The sequence below is a fragment of the Nannobrachium achirus genome (genome assembly GCF_963921795.1).
Source record: "Nannobrachium achirus genome assembly, chromosome: 1".
NCBI classification, from domain to species: domain Eukaryota; kingdom Metazoa; phylum Chordata; class Actinopteri; order Myctophiformes; family Myctophidae; genus Nannobrachium; species Nannobrachium achirus.
The window spans coordinates 89,393,428-89,407,886 of NC_137810.1; the positions used below are offsets into that span (position 1 = coordinate 89,393,428).

At 42.8% G+C, this 14,459-nt stretch overlaps 2 protein-coding genes across 2 annotated transcripts; both read right to left on the reverse strand.

Moving 5' to 3' along the window:
• Positions 1 to 551: 551 nt before the first annotated feature.
• Positions 552 to 5,072, reverse strand: LOC308290459 (complement C1q subcomponent subunit B-like). The gene is made up of 5 exons (XM_080732302.1): positions 4,972 to 5,072; positions 3,748 to 3,919; positions 2,963 to 3,194; positions 2,016 to 2,124; positions 552 to 862 (listed from the first exon to the last, which is right to left on the reverse strand). Exons 1-5 carry the CDS (start codon positions 4,972 to 4,974, stop codon positions 656 to 658), a joined length of 723 nt encoding a protein of 240 aa, XP_080588428.1. The 5' UTR covers positions 4,975 to 5,072; the 3' UTR covers positions 552 to 655.
• A 2,059-nt stretch (positions 5,073 to 7,131) lies between these two features.
• Positions 7,132 to 14,173, reverse strand: LOC308283440 (complement C1q subcomponent subunit C-like). Its single transcript, XM_080723873.1, has 7 exons — positions 14,148 to 14,173; positions 13,348 to 13,471; positions 13,096 to 13,158; positions 12,806 to 12,959; positions 11,757 to 11,894; positions 9,971 to 10,103; positions 7,132 to 8,193 (listed from the first exon to the last, which is right to left on the reverse strand). The coding sequence occupies exons 2-7, from the start codon at positions 13,463 to 13,465 to the stop codon at positions 8,029 to 8,031; spliced, it is 771 nt and encodes a 256-aa protein (XP_080579999.1). The 5' UTR covers positions 13,466 to 13,471; positions 14,148 to 14,173; the 3' UTR covers positions 7,132 to 8,028.
• Between the last annotated feature and the right edge of the window lie 286 nt (positions 14,174 to 14,459).

Genomic DNA, 14,459 nt, shown 5'->3' on the forward strand with positions numbered 1-14,459 from the left:
GATGATGTCATTCGCGACTTCTGAAAAGCATTACACCGAATTAGAATTCGGAAAGCTGCACGTCGGAAAGTCTGAACTCTCCGATGAAAAGTTCAGTTTCGGAGAGACTATGATTCATGCTTTATGTGGAGAACAGTGAAGGTCAGGGGGGGAAAGTGGGACTGAGTTACTAGGGGCCCAAGGTGGAGGGGCCTTAATTATGATATACTTTAGCTATTGAAAAATAGCAGATACAAGCTCATAGCACGGCAAAGAGTGCCGCGCTGAGAGCTTGTAGATCTGCAATTTTTTTTTTAAATCGTGAAAATGTGTGCAGAACTTTGAATATATGTATTTTTTAAGCGAACATTTGTAACTAAACATTTTTTTGGGGGGGTATTTGATATGTATTTGCCCACAGCCAAATACATATCATTTTGGGGGTCCTTCACATGAAAAAGTTTCAAAAATAGCAGACTCTACAAGCTCGCAGCGTGGCACTCGGTGCGCTTGTATATCTGCTATTTTTCAATAGTTAAAGCACAAAACAATGTGTAATATGCATTCCCGGTCTAAATGGGTTAAACTCCCCCCCATGAAGAACATTCATGGGGGCCCCGCAGTGAATCCTTGTACCCAGGGCCCAGGATTTGGTAAGACACCCCTGAAGGCGTGTCTATGTGGCAAATAACATGAAGCCACTGAAGGTGTTGTCTGCCCTGCTGCTGCTGTACACCACGGTGCTGTCCTCTCCCAGCACCACAGACACCGTGTCTCCCTCCTCCAGCTCCATGAGGGTGGAGCCCGACGCCACCAGGAAGTTCTCCGACGTGTCGCACAGGGACAGCTTGGACTCCGCCCCCTGCTTCAGCTTCACGCACACCTGTGTGAGTTGACGACAAGACACGCCGGTTTACACTTCACCTAACTACAAGGTAACACATTTATAATTCTTCTCTATCTACAAGATAGAGTTTATACTTCACCTAACTACAAGGTAACACGTTTATAATTCTTCTCTATCTACAAGATAGAGTTTATACTTCACCTAACTACAAGATAAACACGTTTATAATTCTTCTCTATCGACAAGATAGAGTTTCTACTTCACTACAAGATAAACAAGATTATAATTCTACTGTATCTACAAGAGAAAGAAGTTTAAATAGCCTACTTCACCTACTGTATATGGTAAAAGGAGTGTATACTTCTACTGTGTCTAGATAATTCTACTTTATCTACAAGACAAAGAGTTTATATAATTCACCCAACTACGAGATAAAGACGTTTAAATAGCCTACTTCACCTACTGTGATCTACCATATAAAAGCACCTATCTGTATCCAAGATAAGTTTATAATTCTACTGTATCTACAAGAGAAAGAAGTTTAAATAGCCTACTTCACCTACTTTATCTACAATATAAAAGGAGTTTATACTTCTACTGTGTCTAAGATAAAGAAGTTTATAATTCTACTTTATCTACAAGACAGAGTTAATATAATTCACCTAACTACGAGATAAAGAAGTTTAAATAGCCTACTTCACTGTACATCTCTGATAAGAACCTGCCATCTGAGTGTCTGTCATAGTAAACCTAAGTGTCACATCATTGCCGCTGGAGGGCGCTATACCCCCATGGGTTATTTTCTTTCCTATTTAAAATATGTGTTCCATCAATAAACACAGCCTCTCAGCCTGAGACAAATTCTATAGTTTGTTTTATACACCATTATTATGTTCTTATTTTCACTAAGACACTATGGCACATTAGGAGTCCAACAAGTACTACTGGGTCTCACTTCTCAAGTGTTTTATTTGCAAGGACCGCCATAACTCTGAGAGTCTACAAAAGGAACCAAATAGACCTGTACGGGTCCATTTGGTTCCTTTTGTACACTCTCAGAGTTACAAGACTGGTCATCAGGGCTATCACCTTACGTGTTCCTGGTAACATTATTGTCTGCTCATGTTCTATCTGTGATAAAAAAATAAATTTTGACAAAAATCCAGGAAGGACGGACGGACGGACATACCTGGGCCTTGGCAGACATATGGAAAGTGAAGTAATAAACTCCTTTGATGGTACAGGTGAACACTCCTTGAGTCAGAGTGTCTGTTTCATTGGTCTGCTCCAGTCCATTCCTAAACACGCACGCACACAAATGCACACACACGCACGCACGCACGCACGCACGCACGCACGCACACACACACACACACACACACACACACACACACACACACGTATAGACATGCAATCTATAACATTGGTTTCCAAACCTTTAAGCTCCAGACCCTAAAGAGAGATTAGACGTTTGCCAGGGAACCCAAACTAGTGAAAATATACGATCTTCCATTTTCACTGCTTCTCAAACGTTTTGTTTTCAAATGTATAGAATTTCTTTGATTTCTCTTTTATGTCTTTATAAAATTACTGAAAAAAATATATATAATAGAATTTTGTTTTTAGTCATGACAGAAAAAAAATTGGAAATGTTTTGAAATAATAAAGGTAAATAAATAAAGGGTCCCAAAATAATGGGTCCCGACTCAATGTTTGGGAAACTGGTCTATAACAGTGATTCTCAACCTTTTCAGGCTGCAACCCCAAAAATAATCATATTTTAACCGGGGACCCCTCAAGAGTTGAGGCATAACATTTTGTATGACAAGGTTGCGAGGCGTTGTGAGCATGTAGATCCGCTATTTTCACAATTTCTGGGTCTAATATTTGACAATTTGGCCAATATAACATGTTTCATTAAAAAGACCTTACAGTGAATTGTCACTTTAGAAATGTCCAGATACCCTCTATACACTTAAATGTTATGCTGGTTTGTTTACAAACAGCATTACAAAATGCTGCACATTAAGTTAATCATCTGGGGACCCCCCGAATTCATTCGGGGACCCCCCTGGGGGTTATTATAGAACCACTGCTCTATAATAACTAGTATACTTGGGGTGGGCGTGGTCTTACTTGTTGAAGTTCAGAGGCGTGTCAGCAGAGGGGGGCTGGGTGAGGGTCCGCTTGTAGGAGAAGTAGGACCTCTGCTGGGCGGCGCCAGGGGCCATGGAAAGCCCTCCCCCACTGGGCCCCGGGGGTCCCTGGGGACCAGGTGACCCCGGGTCACCGCGCACACCAGGCCGCCCTGGGGGTCCCGACGGCCCCGCCTCCCCGCTCTGTCCCTTTAAGACATGCCCACTTTCACCTGAGGACACAGATGGGTAAATGACCATAAGGATTCTTTGTATACACTTTGGAAACTTGTAAACTGTTAATTCTGGTACTTAAAATATATTTTGATACCAACAATTATAGGTAGCCTACATTTTGAATTCTGGACTTTTACTTGTAACAAGTATTTCTATATTGAAAGAATTTAGACTTTTACTTAAAGGGTTATTCCACTTTTTTTTTAAATAAGCTTTTGTTAATTTTATCGTCTAATCAGGCTTTTATGAACACCCTGGACAGTTTTTAATTTGTTTGATTCAATATTTAGATATTTGATGTAAATGTTACCAGTTCCTCCTCCTCCAGGGCTTCTCCCCATACACACCCATTGTAACTTCAAACTCTATTTTAACCATCATTAAAAACACCCATTATTTTTTTTCTGGTGACTCATACTACCCGCCTAATACATGAGCAGGCCGTGTTTTTTTGTGTTTTTCATTCATTTTTAATAATTTTCTATTGTATTGATTTTCATTTTCACAAAGAATTATTAAAAACTAGAAATAATACATAAATAAATTCACCTGGATCTCCCTTCTGTCCCTTGGCTCCGTCGTTGCCATGGGAACCGTGGGCACCCGGTATCCCAGGGATGCCAGGCCGCGCCCTCCGGTACGCATCACAGCTGGGCTCCGTGCTGATTGGCTGGAGGAGGCGGGAGGACAGGAGGATGGCTGCACAAACCCATGTGACCCACTGGACGCACACACACGCACGCACGCACGCACGCACACACACACACACACACACACACACACACACACACACACACAGATGAGAGTCATGCATAAGGATGCATTAACCAATCATATACTGCCCCTTGTACTTTATTTTGTGAGATGGTGAAAATAGCAGATCTACAAGCTCACACGATGCGTCACAATAAGTCTATTTTCTATACACCAAATTCTGGGCCCTGGGTACTTCTATTGAAATAAATAGCAGATATACAAGCTCACAGCACGGCCGTGCTGCAAGCTTGTAGATCTGCTATTTTTGAAAGTCTTTGAATATTTCAAGTCCTTCTAAGGTTTTTTGAAAAACCTATGTCAGTGGTGCGCAAACCTTTTCATGTCAAAATATTTAGATCCAGACCCCCCCCCCCCCCCCCCAGAAGCAAAATTTGAGTTACAAATGTCCGCTTAAAAAATGTCCGCTTAAAAAAATGCATATATTAAAAGATTTGAACACATTTTCACGACTTTTCAAAAATAGCAGATCTACAACTTACAGTGCGGCACCGAGTGCCGCGCTGTGAGCTTGTATATCTGCTATTTTTCAATAGCTAAAGTATAAAATAATTCCAGGCCCCTCCACCTTGATGATGAAAATGATTTAAAATAGTGAACATAGCCAATCTACAAGCACACAACGCCTCGCATCTGCTATTTTCACTACTTTTGTGCGACACTCTTGTATGATGAAGTAGGACTTTAATTTCGAAAAAACATACACATTTGAAACTTGGAGATATATATTTGGCGGTACTTTAAACCTTCTCCAATGTTTCGCTTTTGTTTTACACAAATCTTTCTCTTCTGGGCGTCCCTTGCAACAGTTCAGTAAACACATTTACTGGCAGACCATGAAGCACAGAACAGTGTTAAATGAACACAATGGAAAGTGATCTGTCTCGACTGATCACAATTATGATATGCCTTCTGGCCACAATGGAGCAGTTTGATTACATTAATATCATAGTTGTCATCATTCTCTGTTAAAGTCATAATTAATAATCATAATCTCACCATTCTCTGCTCTTCTATAGCACAACGTCCTGAAGTCTGTCTGTCTGTCTGTCTGTCTGTCTGTCTGTCTGTCTGTCTGTCTGTCTGTCTGTCTGTCTGTCTGTCTGTCTGTCTGTCTGTCCTGTGTTCTTCTGGATGTCAGACTCACTGACAAAAGAAAAAGAAAAAGAAAGGAGTGTCCAAGCTCTGTGTGTGTGTGCGCCTGTGTGCGCGTGCCTCCGTGTGTGTGTGAGTGAGTGAGTGAGTGAGTGAGTGAGAGAGAGAGAGAGAGAGAGAGAGAGAGAGAGAGAGAGAGAGAGAGAGAGAGAGAGAGAGAGAGAGAGAGAGAGAGAGAGAGATGTGTCCATGTTTTGCAACTGTATTGGAAAACAACAAATATCTTTTTGTTTTTGAACCTTTTTTGAACTTTCTTTGAGTATATAGAAACGTGCTATATATAAGTTGCATTCATCATCATCATCATCATCATCATCATCATCATCATGATTAAATAAATGCTCAAATGACATTGTCACTCTGAGCTTGTAGATCTGCTACTTTTGCCGATTTAGAATTTGAATCCTGAGAAGTAACAGATTTGGACATAGGCCTGCAACATTATATGGGTTGGTTAAATTGTTCTAAATTTGTAAATTGAGTTACAAATACTCATTAACACAGTGTTTCAACCTTTTTTGAACCAAAGTCTATTATAATTTTTTTCTGTCATTGTGCCACCATTTGATGACATTTGGCCTCTCAGACCCAAAACGTAGAATATTGTGTTATCGTTGGATAGGATTTTGTCCACAATTCCATGATGTATTGATGTTGGTACCATAGGAGAGATAACAGGCACATTTTTCCAACATTCTCTAATATGTGTAGATAATGTAATATGTGTAGATAATGTAATATGTGTAGATAATGTAATATGTGTAGATAAATGTAATATGTGTAGATAATGTAATATGTGTAGATAATGTAATATGTGTAGATAATATGTAATATGTGTAGATAATGTAATATGTGTAGATAATGTAATATGTGTAGATAATATGTAATATGTGTAGATAATGTAATATGTGTAGATAATGTAATATGTGTAGATAATATGTAATATGTGTAGATAATATGTAATATGTGTAGACTTATTGTAGTAATGGAGTAATGCAGATGTTTAACAACAGTTTAACTCCGGAGAGCGTGAAATGAAAAAGGGTCCATTTGGTTTCATCATTTAGCTGGGGACCACCTGGAAACCCCTCAAGGATCACTGGTTGTCCCCGGACCACTGGTTGAAAAACATTATTACTGCCCTGCTCAGCTTCTCATAAACAAGAAATGAAAGTCATTCTGCCTCCATTATTGACTTGATTATGCTTTAGTTCAGTGTGGTATCAAGCAAGGAAAATAGCCGACCTCCAAGCTCGCAACGCGTCGCAGCGCGACGCGTTGTGAGCTTGGAGGTCTGCTATTTTCGATACTTTCACCAAAAGGCCCTTTTAGAAATGTCAGCCCCTGCCTCTGGAAAATTCTCCTCACGTCCCTGCAAAGGTCGTTATTATGAAGCCAAATCAAAAATGACCGGAGGAAGTGAAAGAGCTCAGAACAGGAAGTGGGGACGGACATGGAGGATCAACATCATCACATTTAGAGCTATTTATATGAAACATGCTGGGAAAGACAGGGTTTGTTTCTCTTTTTCCCAGGGTTCAATGTTCCTCCCCTGACACTGTTTGTCCCCGGTCACCATGGAGACGCCAGGGGAACCGTAGAAAAGATGAAGCAGCATGAGGAAGATGTGGTTGTGTTGTACTCTCTCTGCAGTCTGTTTGTCCCAATGTCTCTCTCTCTCTCTCTCTCTCTCTCTCTCTCTCTCTCTCTCTCTCTCGCTCTCTCTCTCTCTCTCTGTGTGTGTGTGTGTGTGTGTGTGTGTGTGTGTGTGTGTGTGTGTGTGTGTGTGTGTGTGTGTGTGTGTGTGTGTGTGTGTGTGTGTGTGTGTGTGTGTGTGTGTGTGTGTGTCATTCAATCACAACATGAAACCAACTAATGTACTCTTCATCTATTGAATCCAAAAATGAGGGCTTAATTGCCTATAGCATTGGTCAACTTGTGGTCAGAACTGAAATAGCCTATTTATTTTTGTGCGTGCGTGTAAAGTAAGACAGGACAGCTGAATGACTGAGTAAAGTTAATTAGGTTTATATTAGATCATAAACACAATAGAAACAGTATGAATCACAACAATATTCAGCAAAGATCCACCAGAAAGCTTAACATTCACCAAAATAATCTGGGGACCCCCTGGGTGTCCCGACCCACAGGTTGAGAACCACTGCTCTAAACAATGCATAAAATGTACACAATGACCCACACACCATCTAACGCTTGCAAAAACGAACACTTCTATTATGCAACGTTTTCGGTCCTTAATAAAAACATAAAATGTATGAGAGGTTTTGAGAATCACTCTGTTAAAGGCGTAATTCACCCCCAAAATTACTCATGCCACAGAGACTTGAGTTCAATAATATTTGTTTGTATTTGTTGCATTCCTAAGAAAACAATTTGATTATAGTAAATGTACACCCATTGGTTCTGGATGGGGACGCAAATGCATGGCCCTGGATGGGGAAACCATCGGGGTAAATTTACTATAATCATTGTTTGTCTTGAACTCAAGTCTCCATGGCGTAGGTAATCAATAGAAAACAAGTAATTTTGGGGGTGAACTATTCCTTTAATGAGTGCGTTGGTCAGTGGGTGGGGACGGTGGGTTTCAGCACGGTGTGGTCAGTGGGGGGGGACGGTGGGTTTCAGCATGGTGTGGTCAGTGTGTTTCAGCATGGTGTGGTCAGTGGGTTTCAGCATGGTGTGGTCAGTGGGTTTCAGCATGGTGTGGTCAGTGGGGGGGGGACGGTGGGTTTCAGCATGGTGTGGTCAGTGGGTTTCAGCATGGTGTGGTCAGTGGGTGGGGACAGTGGGTTTCAGCATGGTGTGGTCAGTGGGGGGGGACGGTGGGTTTCAGCATGGTGTGGTCAGTAGGGGGGGACGATGGGTTTCAGCATGGTGTGGTCAGTAGGGGGGGACGGTGGGTTTCAGCACGGTGTGGGCGTGCAGCAGGAAGCCAGAGAACACGCTGTCTCCTCCCAGGGTTCCCGTCAGGCCTCGATAGGTGTTGGTCTCCAGCCACACCTCCTGACCCCCCACCAGGTAGAGGAACGCACCTCCTGAAAACACCTATAGAAATATACATTATAACACCAGTAAGACGCCGTAAGGTGCACCAAACAGCCTACAAGAAACTCTTGTCAACTCCTGGCAGACTGGCAGTCGGTGGCATTTAGTGGCACAAACTAAGCACAAACTCTAGTCGGCAGAAATAACATTGTTTTTGCATTGATCTCCGTCTGCCAGTCTGTTGCCAGGTCTGAACATTATGAGCGACTTTAGTCTTCCTGTAAAGTAGCTTGTAAATATTCATAGTTGCGGGTTGCTTTTGTTAATATTTATTTTCCTTAGTGTAGTTGATTATTTGGGTCTTGCTTTCAAGATTATTAAAATAAAAAGCTGATGTAGCCTAATAGGGCTAAAGTGGTAAAATGGTCTCTTCTTTTGGGCTTGTTTTCATAAACCAGTTTGCTTGTTTCACTCACAAAATGTGTCAGATGTGGCAACACACTTCAGCCTTGTTAGCAAACAAACGGTGCAATGCGGTGATTTCTCTCTCCATAGCACTATTACTAGCTTGCTTTGGACTTGATTAGTATAGGAAATTGAGAGTTGAGATTGTGAATATGCTATTTAGTTCAAATGTGGGTTAGGGTTAGGGTTAGGGTTAGGGTTAGGGAAAATGTGTCTGGCTTATTTATTTAGGCTTGGTTTTGCAGCAGGTCCATTCTACAACCCTCTCAATTCTGTGTCTCCTACAAAAAGACAGCGGGTCCCGACGGCTTTATCGACGGCAAGCATCTCTTGCCAAAAAGCTGCCGATGGCTCCCTTCGGCAGCAACCGCTTTCCGCCGCCTTCCGCCACCAACGTTGTCCAAAAAACTGTGCGATTAAAAGTTACATTAAGGACGAAAAGCGACATCTGTCTTGGCCATATGGATTCTGTTAGTGTGGTTCTCCTAACAGGGCATCATCTGGGATACAATCAAGCCCATATATGGAGATCCCTAACAGAATCCCTTTTATGCCCATATATGGAGATCACTGCTCTGAGTATCTGATATCTCTATGATGTCACCTGTTTCTGGAACCACAGTGTCAGGCGTATCAACCCTAAGGGCGAGAAGCTGAAACAACAGAGAACGACACAATATGTCCATATACAGTTTGGGCATTCCCAGATATGGGCTTAATATTGATGACATCAGGGATCTCCATATATGGGCATACAAGGGACGAGGACAGAATTCATTTGGGACTTGCGTCCTAACAACCACACTGGTTATCATGAGACTGACATATGGGCATTCCCATATATGGGCTTAATATCAGGGATCTTGGCCATGTGGAGCGTGACATGAGGGCATTTATGATGAATCTATCGTGGTTCAAATGGAGTTTGATGTTACAATGGGTTTGTATAGGGAGGGGGCGTGGGGAAGTGAAATATCCTTTTAACACTTCTTCACATAGCCATACTCCAGTGTTATAGCAGTGTTTAACACTTCACATGGCCATACTTCAGTGTTATAGCAGTGTTTAACACTTCACATGGCCATACTCCAGTGACCATTGTTCTTTTCAGCGCAAAATAGGACTAGGTTTAAAGGAAAGGTGTTAAAAACAACAAAAACAACATGGAGTTGTACTGCTGTGTGTCTGTGTGTCTGTCTGTCTGTCTGTCTGTCTGTCTGTCTGTCTGTCTGTCTGTCTGTCTGTCTGTCTGTCTGTCTGCCTGCCTCTCTGTCTGTCTGTCTGTCTGTCTGTCTGTCTGTCTGTCTGTCTGTCTGTCTGTCTGTCTGTCTGTCTGTCTGTCTGTCTGTTTGTCTGTCAGTCTGTGTGCTACCTGTCGTGTGTTGCCGTTGTCCAGCTGGTCACAGAAGGCGGTGTAGGGCATATCATCCAGCCTCATCATCACACACAACCTGCTGGCAGCAGACGCATGGAACACAAAGTAGTATGTCCCTGGTACGCTGCACCTAAAGGGTTAAAATATTATTATTATTATCTTACTACTGCATGGGTCTTCAACATTTTCAGGCCAAGGACCCCTTAGCTGAGAGACAGATGAAGCAGGGACCCCCTCTACATGTTGTACACACTGTCATCAGTCAATGTTGGATTCATGTTCATGTTTTTTTTTCTTTTTTTTTTAGACATTTAATCACTTATATTTTCGATACTTTGTAAACTTGACCTATCACTCGGTACTTGGTCTGCTTTTTTTCCCCTCCACACCCAACCAATTTCCGGAAAATAGCCGATCTACAAGCTCTCAACGCCTAGCATGAGGAGTTGAGAGCTTGTAGATCTGCTGTTTTAGGCCAAAGTTCTCCTCAGAATAGGGATGCAAGGGTTCAAGTTGTTATCTAAAAGAATTATCTTATCCCACAAAAATGTGGTAGCCCCCCTGTATTAACTCTGAGGACCCCCTGGGGGTCCCGGACCCCCTGTTGATGACCCCTGTACTACTATAATCCGAGAAGGTTCCCCCAATTCGTTGTGCCGGGATGCCGAGCGCAGGAACACTCAAATTCAACATGGTTTTAGCATACAATGTTCACCAGAGGCTTGGTCACGTTATAGGCTATCTTTCCTACCTTCAATAGACTTACATGATGAGGAATTTAACCTTTTACACAATGTTTGGAGGTCATGCTTCACGTGACATCACAATATCACCAGAGGCATGGACTGTGACATCAAAATGCTTCACGTGACATCACAATGTTGTCATGCTTCATGTGACATCACAATATCTCCTTATTACCAGTAAGACACCCTAAGGGCGAGAATGCTTCATGTGATATCACAATATCTCCAGGGCATAAACCACTGCTATAAGTGATATTCTGTATGCCTGGTACAGCAATGTTTCCCAAACACTGGGTCAGGAATGGATCCATGTTTGGGTCCTAGTAAGAGAAACATATGAAAATCTGCCAACTAAATCGTTACCAAGAAAGCCCACAAAACTATGGTTTAGTGATGAGTCATCACTTTTCACAGTTTTGTGAGAGCCGTTTTTGAGCGGTGGTCCCGCCGCTCCTGTGATTCGCTTTCAAGATGTTACTGGCCGTGTATGTCTGTCGCCTGCCGTGTATGTCTGTCGCCGGCCATACCTCTCCTGACCACACACACAGACCACACACACACACACACACACGTTAAAGGAGGGGCGCTATTGAGCAGGGCAGGCAGACAACACACTCTCTCTCTCTCTCTCTCTCTCTCTCTCTCTCTCTCTCACGCATTGGTCAGGGACCGCGTTGGTCAGGGACGTGCAGAGAATGTTAAGAGAGGCAGGGGCTGACATTTCTAAAAGGGCCCTTTGGTGGACAATTCTCTCTTAAAAGGGCAGGGGCTCAAGCCCCGTTTGATGTCTGTGTGCACGTGCCTGACGACTGGCGTTGGTAAAAGCAAGAGCAGTATCATCGCATCGTCTATGCGAAGCGTGGAACAACCACGATGTGAAACGAGCAATTATAATCACACCCAAACCCAAACTTTAAACATTTTTTTATGAGGCTTCCCCCGGGAGTAGAATTTCAACATTTTAGTACATTACACACCTCTAGAAACACATGGGTGAAGAATTATTTTTCAACGTGCCGCGATGTGGATGCAGATACCTGAACTTCCCAGTGTCCAGGTGATAGTCCTCGTTGATGTTGGTGATGACAGACAGGAAGCGGATGGGTGTGTTTTTGGCAGGGTAGTCTGCAGTCCCCCTGGCCACGCTGAAGGCAGAATGCTTCTGCACAGAGGCACTGGAACACACACACACACACACACACACACACACACACACACACACACACACACACACACACACACACACACACACACACACACACTTAGTTTAAGAATTGACATCATGCAACAGTTTGTTCTCAAATGGTCATATCATTTCATATTTTTTATATTTCCCTTTCTTTTCTTTTTGCTTTTTCTTTATGACTGCTTTTTTCCCCTTTTGTTATTGATGATATCCTATGCATAGTAGGCGGTAAGTAACCCTTCCTTTTACAGTACAATAATTACCAGGTCATTTTGCTTTAAAGTCATTAAAAGTGTGTCAATAAAATGCAATTCAGTTAAGCAAAGGTGTCAGACTTGTTCAGCAGCCAGCTGCTACATAAAAAGGGTGCGTGTCGGTATTTCAACACAACATTTGTTCTACGTCCCAGTATTTCGACGCAGGTGAATGTTAACCTGATGAAACGCTAACCTGACGACGCTGGTGAATGTTAACCTCTATGCCTAAACCTAAACCTAACCCAAACCCTATCCCTAACCTCAGTAACCCAGACACTGGTAAGTAGCTAACCTGCCGACGCTGGTGACCCTCCTGTAGTCGAAGTAATGACAATGGTAGAAATAGCGAGATTTCACATAAAAAACTCTGACACAGTTATGGCTCAGGATATGGATTATTGTGTCCATGGACTTCTTTGTGTTATCCTTTTAGCCTCAATGTCTGACTGTACCTCTGTTTACATTTATGACTAATAAAGTATTGTGTTATCCTTTTAGCCTTAATATCTGACTGTACCTTTGTTTACATTTATGACTAATAAAGTATTGTGTTATCCTTTTAGCCTTAAGGTCTGACTGTACCTTTGTTTACATTTATGACTAATAAAGTATTCAATCAATCCAGTGCCTTATTGCTCATTACCCGGACAGCAACGTCTCCCCAGCAGGACCAGGCTCTCCAGGGGGTCCCTGGGGTCCTCGCTCTCCACTGGGACCCTGTTTGCCTGCAGGTCCCGGGGATCCCTGCACCCCTTTCTGTCCTCTCTGTGGAGCCAGGCTGGCCTGCGCTGCCACCCCTGGTCAGGAGGAGAAACAACAACGGCTATGGCTAAAGGTATTGGAGAGGCGTGTGTGTCTGTATGTGTGTGTGTGTGTGTGTGTGTGTGTGTGTGTGTGTGTGGGGGGGGGGGGGGGGGGGGGGGGTGTTTGTACCTGGACCTCCTTTGTCTCCTTTCACTCCATCGCGTCCATCTCTCCCCGGTATCCCTGGGATACCTGCAGACAGACAGACAGACAGACAGACAGACAGACAGACAGACAGACAGACGAATAGAATAGAGATAAGAATATAGACATAAAAAACTATGAACACATGACATACTGTACACACACACACACACACACACACACACACACACACACACACACACACACACACACACACACACACACACACACACTCACCTGGCAGTCCCGGTGTCCCTGTAAAGGTGCAGGTCTCCACGGCGACTGACGGAGATGCAGCCAATGAGATCAAAGCACCCGTTATCACGACGACGTAACGATGGACCATGGTTACCATGGTTACCTGGAGACACAGAGGACAGAAGATAAAAGATAGGAAAAGAAAAGAAAAGAAAAGAAAAGAAAAGAAAAGAAAAGAAAAGAAAAGAGAGGAAGTCTCCATTATATTTATACCATATAAATGACCAGACTGACTGTGGACCCCTACGTGGACCCCCCACCTTGACAAGCACTAGGAATAGGCCATAGCAGTGGGAGTGGTTTTCAGGTGCCACTAAAATAAATGGAGATATTAGACTTTTAAGTCCTCATGCTGAGGCAGTGAAACACTGCTACACAAGTAGAAGTGACTCATTACTCTGTGAGCGTGCAAATGGAACCAAATGGTTCCATTTGTATACGCTCAGAGTTACAGACCCGTAAGGGTCCATTTGAAACCCCCTCAAGGAACCAATGAGGGTCCCTGGACCACACTTTTGAGACACACTGGTGTAGCAGAGAGTTTCCAGTGCCAACATGCACAATATCAGCACCCTGACTCTGTTTGAGCAGAATGGAACTGAGCCTTCATTAGTATCATTTGTAACACTGACACTGTTTGAGCAGAATGGAACAGAGCCTTCATTAGTATCATTGGTAACACTGACTCTGTTTGAGCAGAATGGATATAACAAAAAAAATATCTGTTATGTTAGGGTTTTAACTCTTAAATAAGCAACAATATGAAGTTATTGACATACCTGCAAGAAGACTGTTAAGACCAAGAGCTGTGTCTGGACTGAACTGAAGTAGAGAGAGAGAGAGAGAGAGAGAGAGAGAGAGAGAGAGAGAGAGAGAGAGAGAGAGAGAGAGAGATAGAAAGCAGAAGTATCAATGAACAGCAGACTCAGCAACACGTGATAAAACAGTGGTGTAAAGTAACTGAGTACATTTACTCAAGTACTGTACTTAAAGGGGAAGACCACCCATTTTTAATATTGAAATATGTCATTAATATACCTTAAAGGAGTTGTGTGGAAATAGAAAAAAGGGTCCCCCCCTTCTGTGTTGCC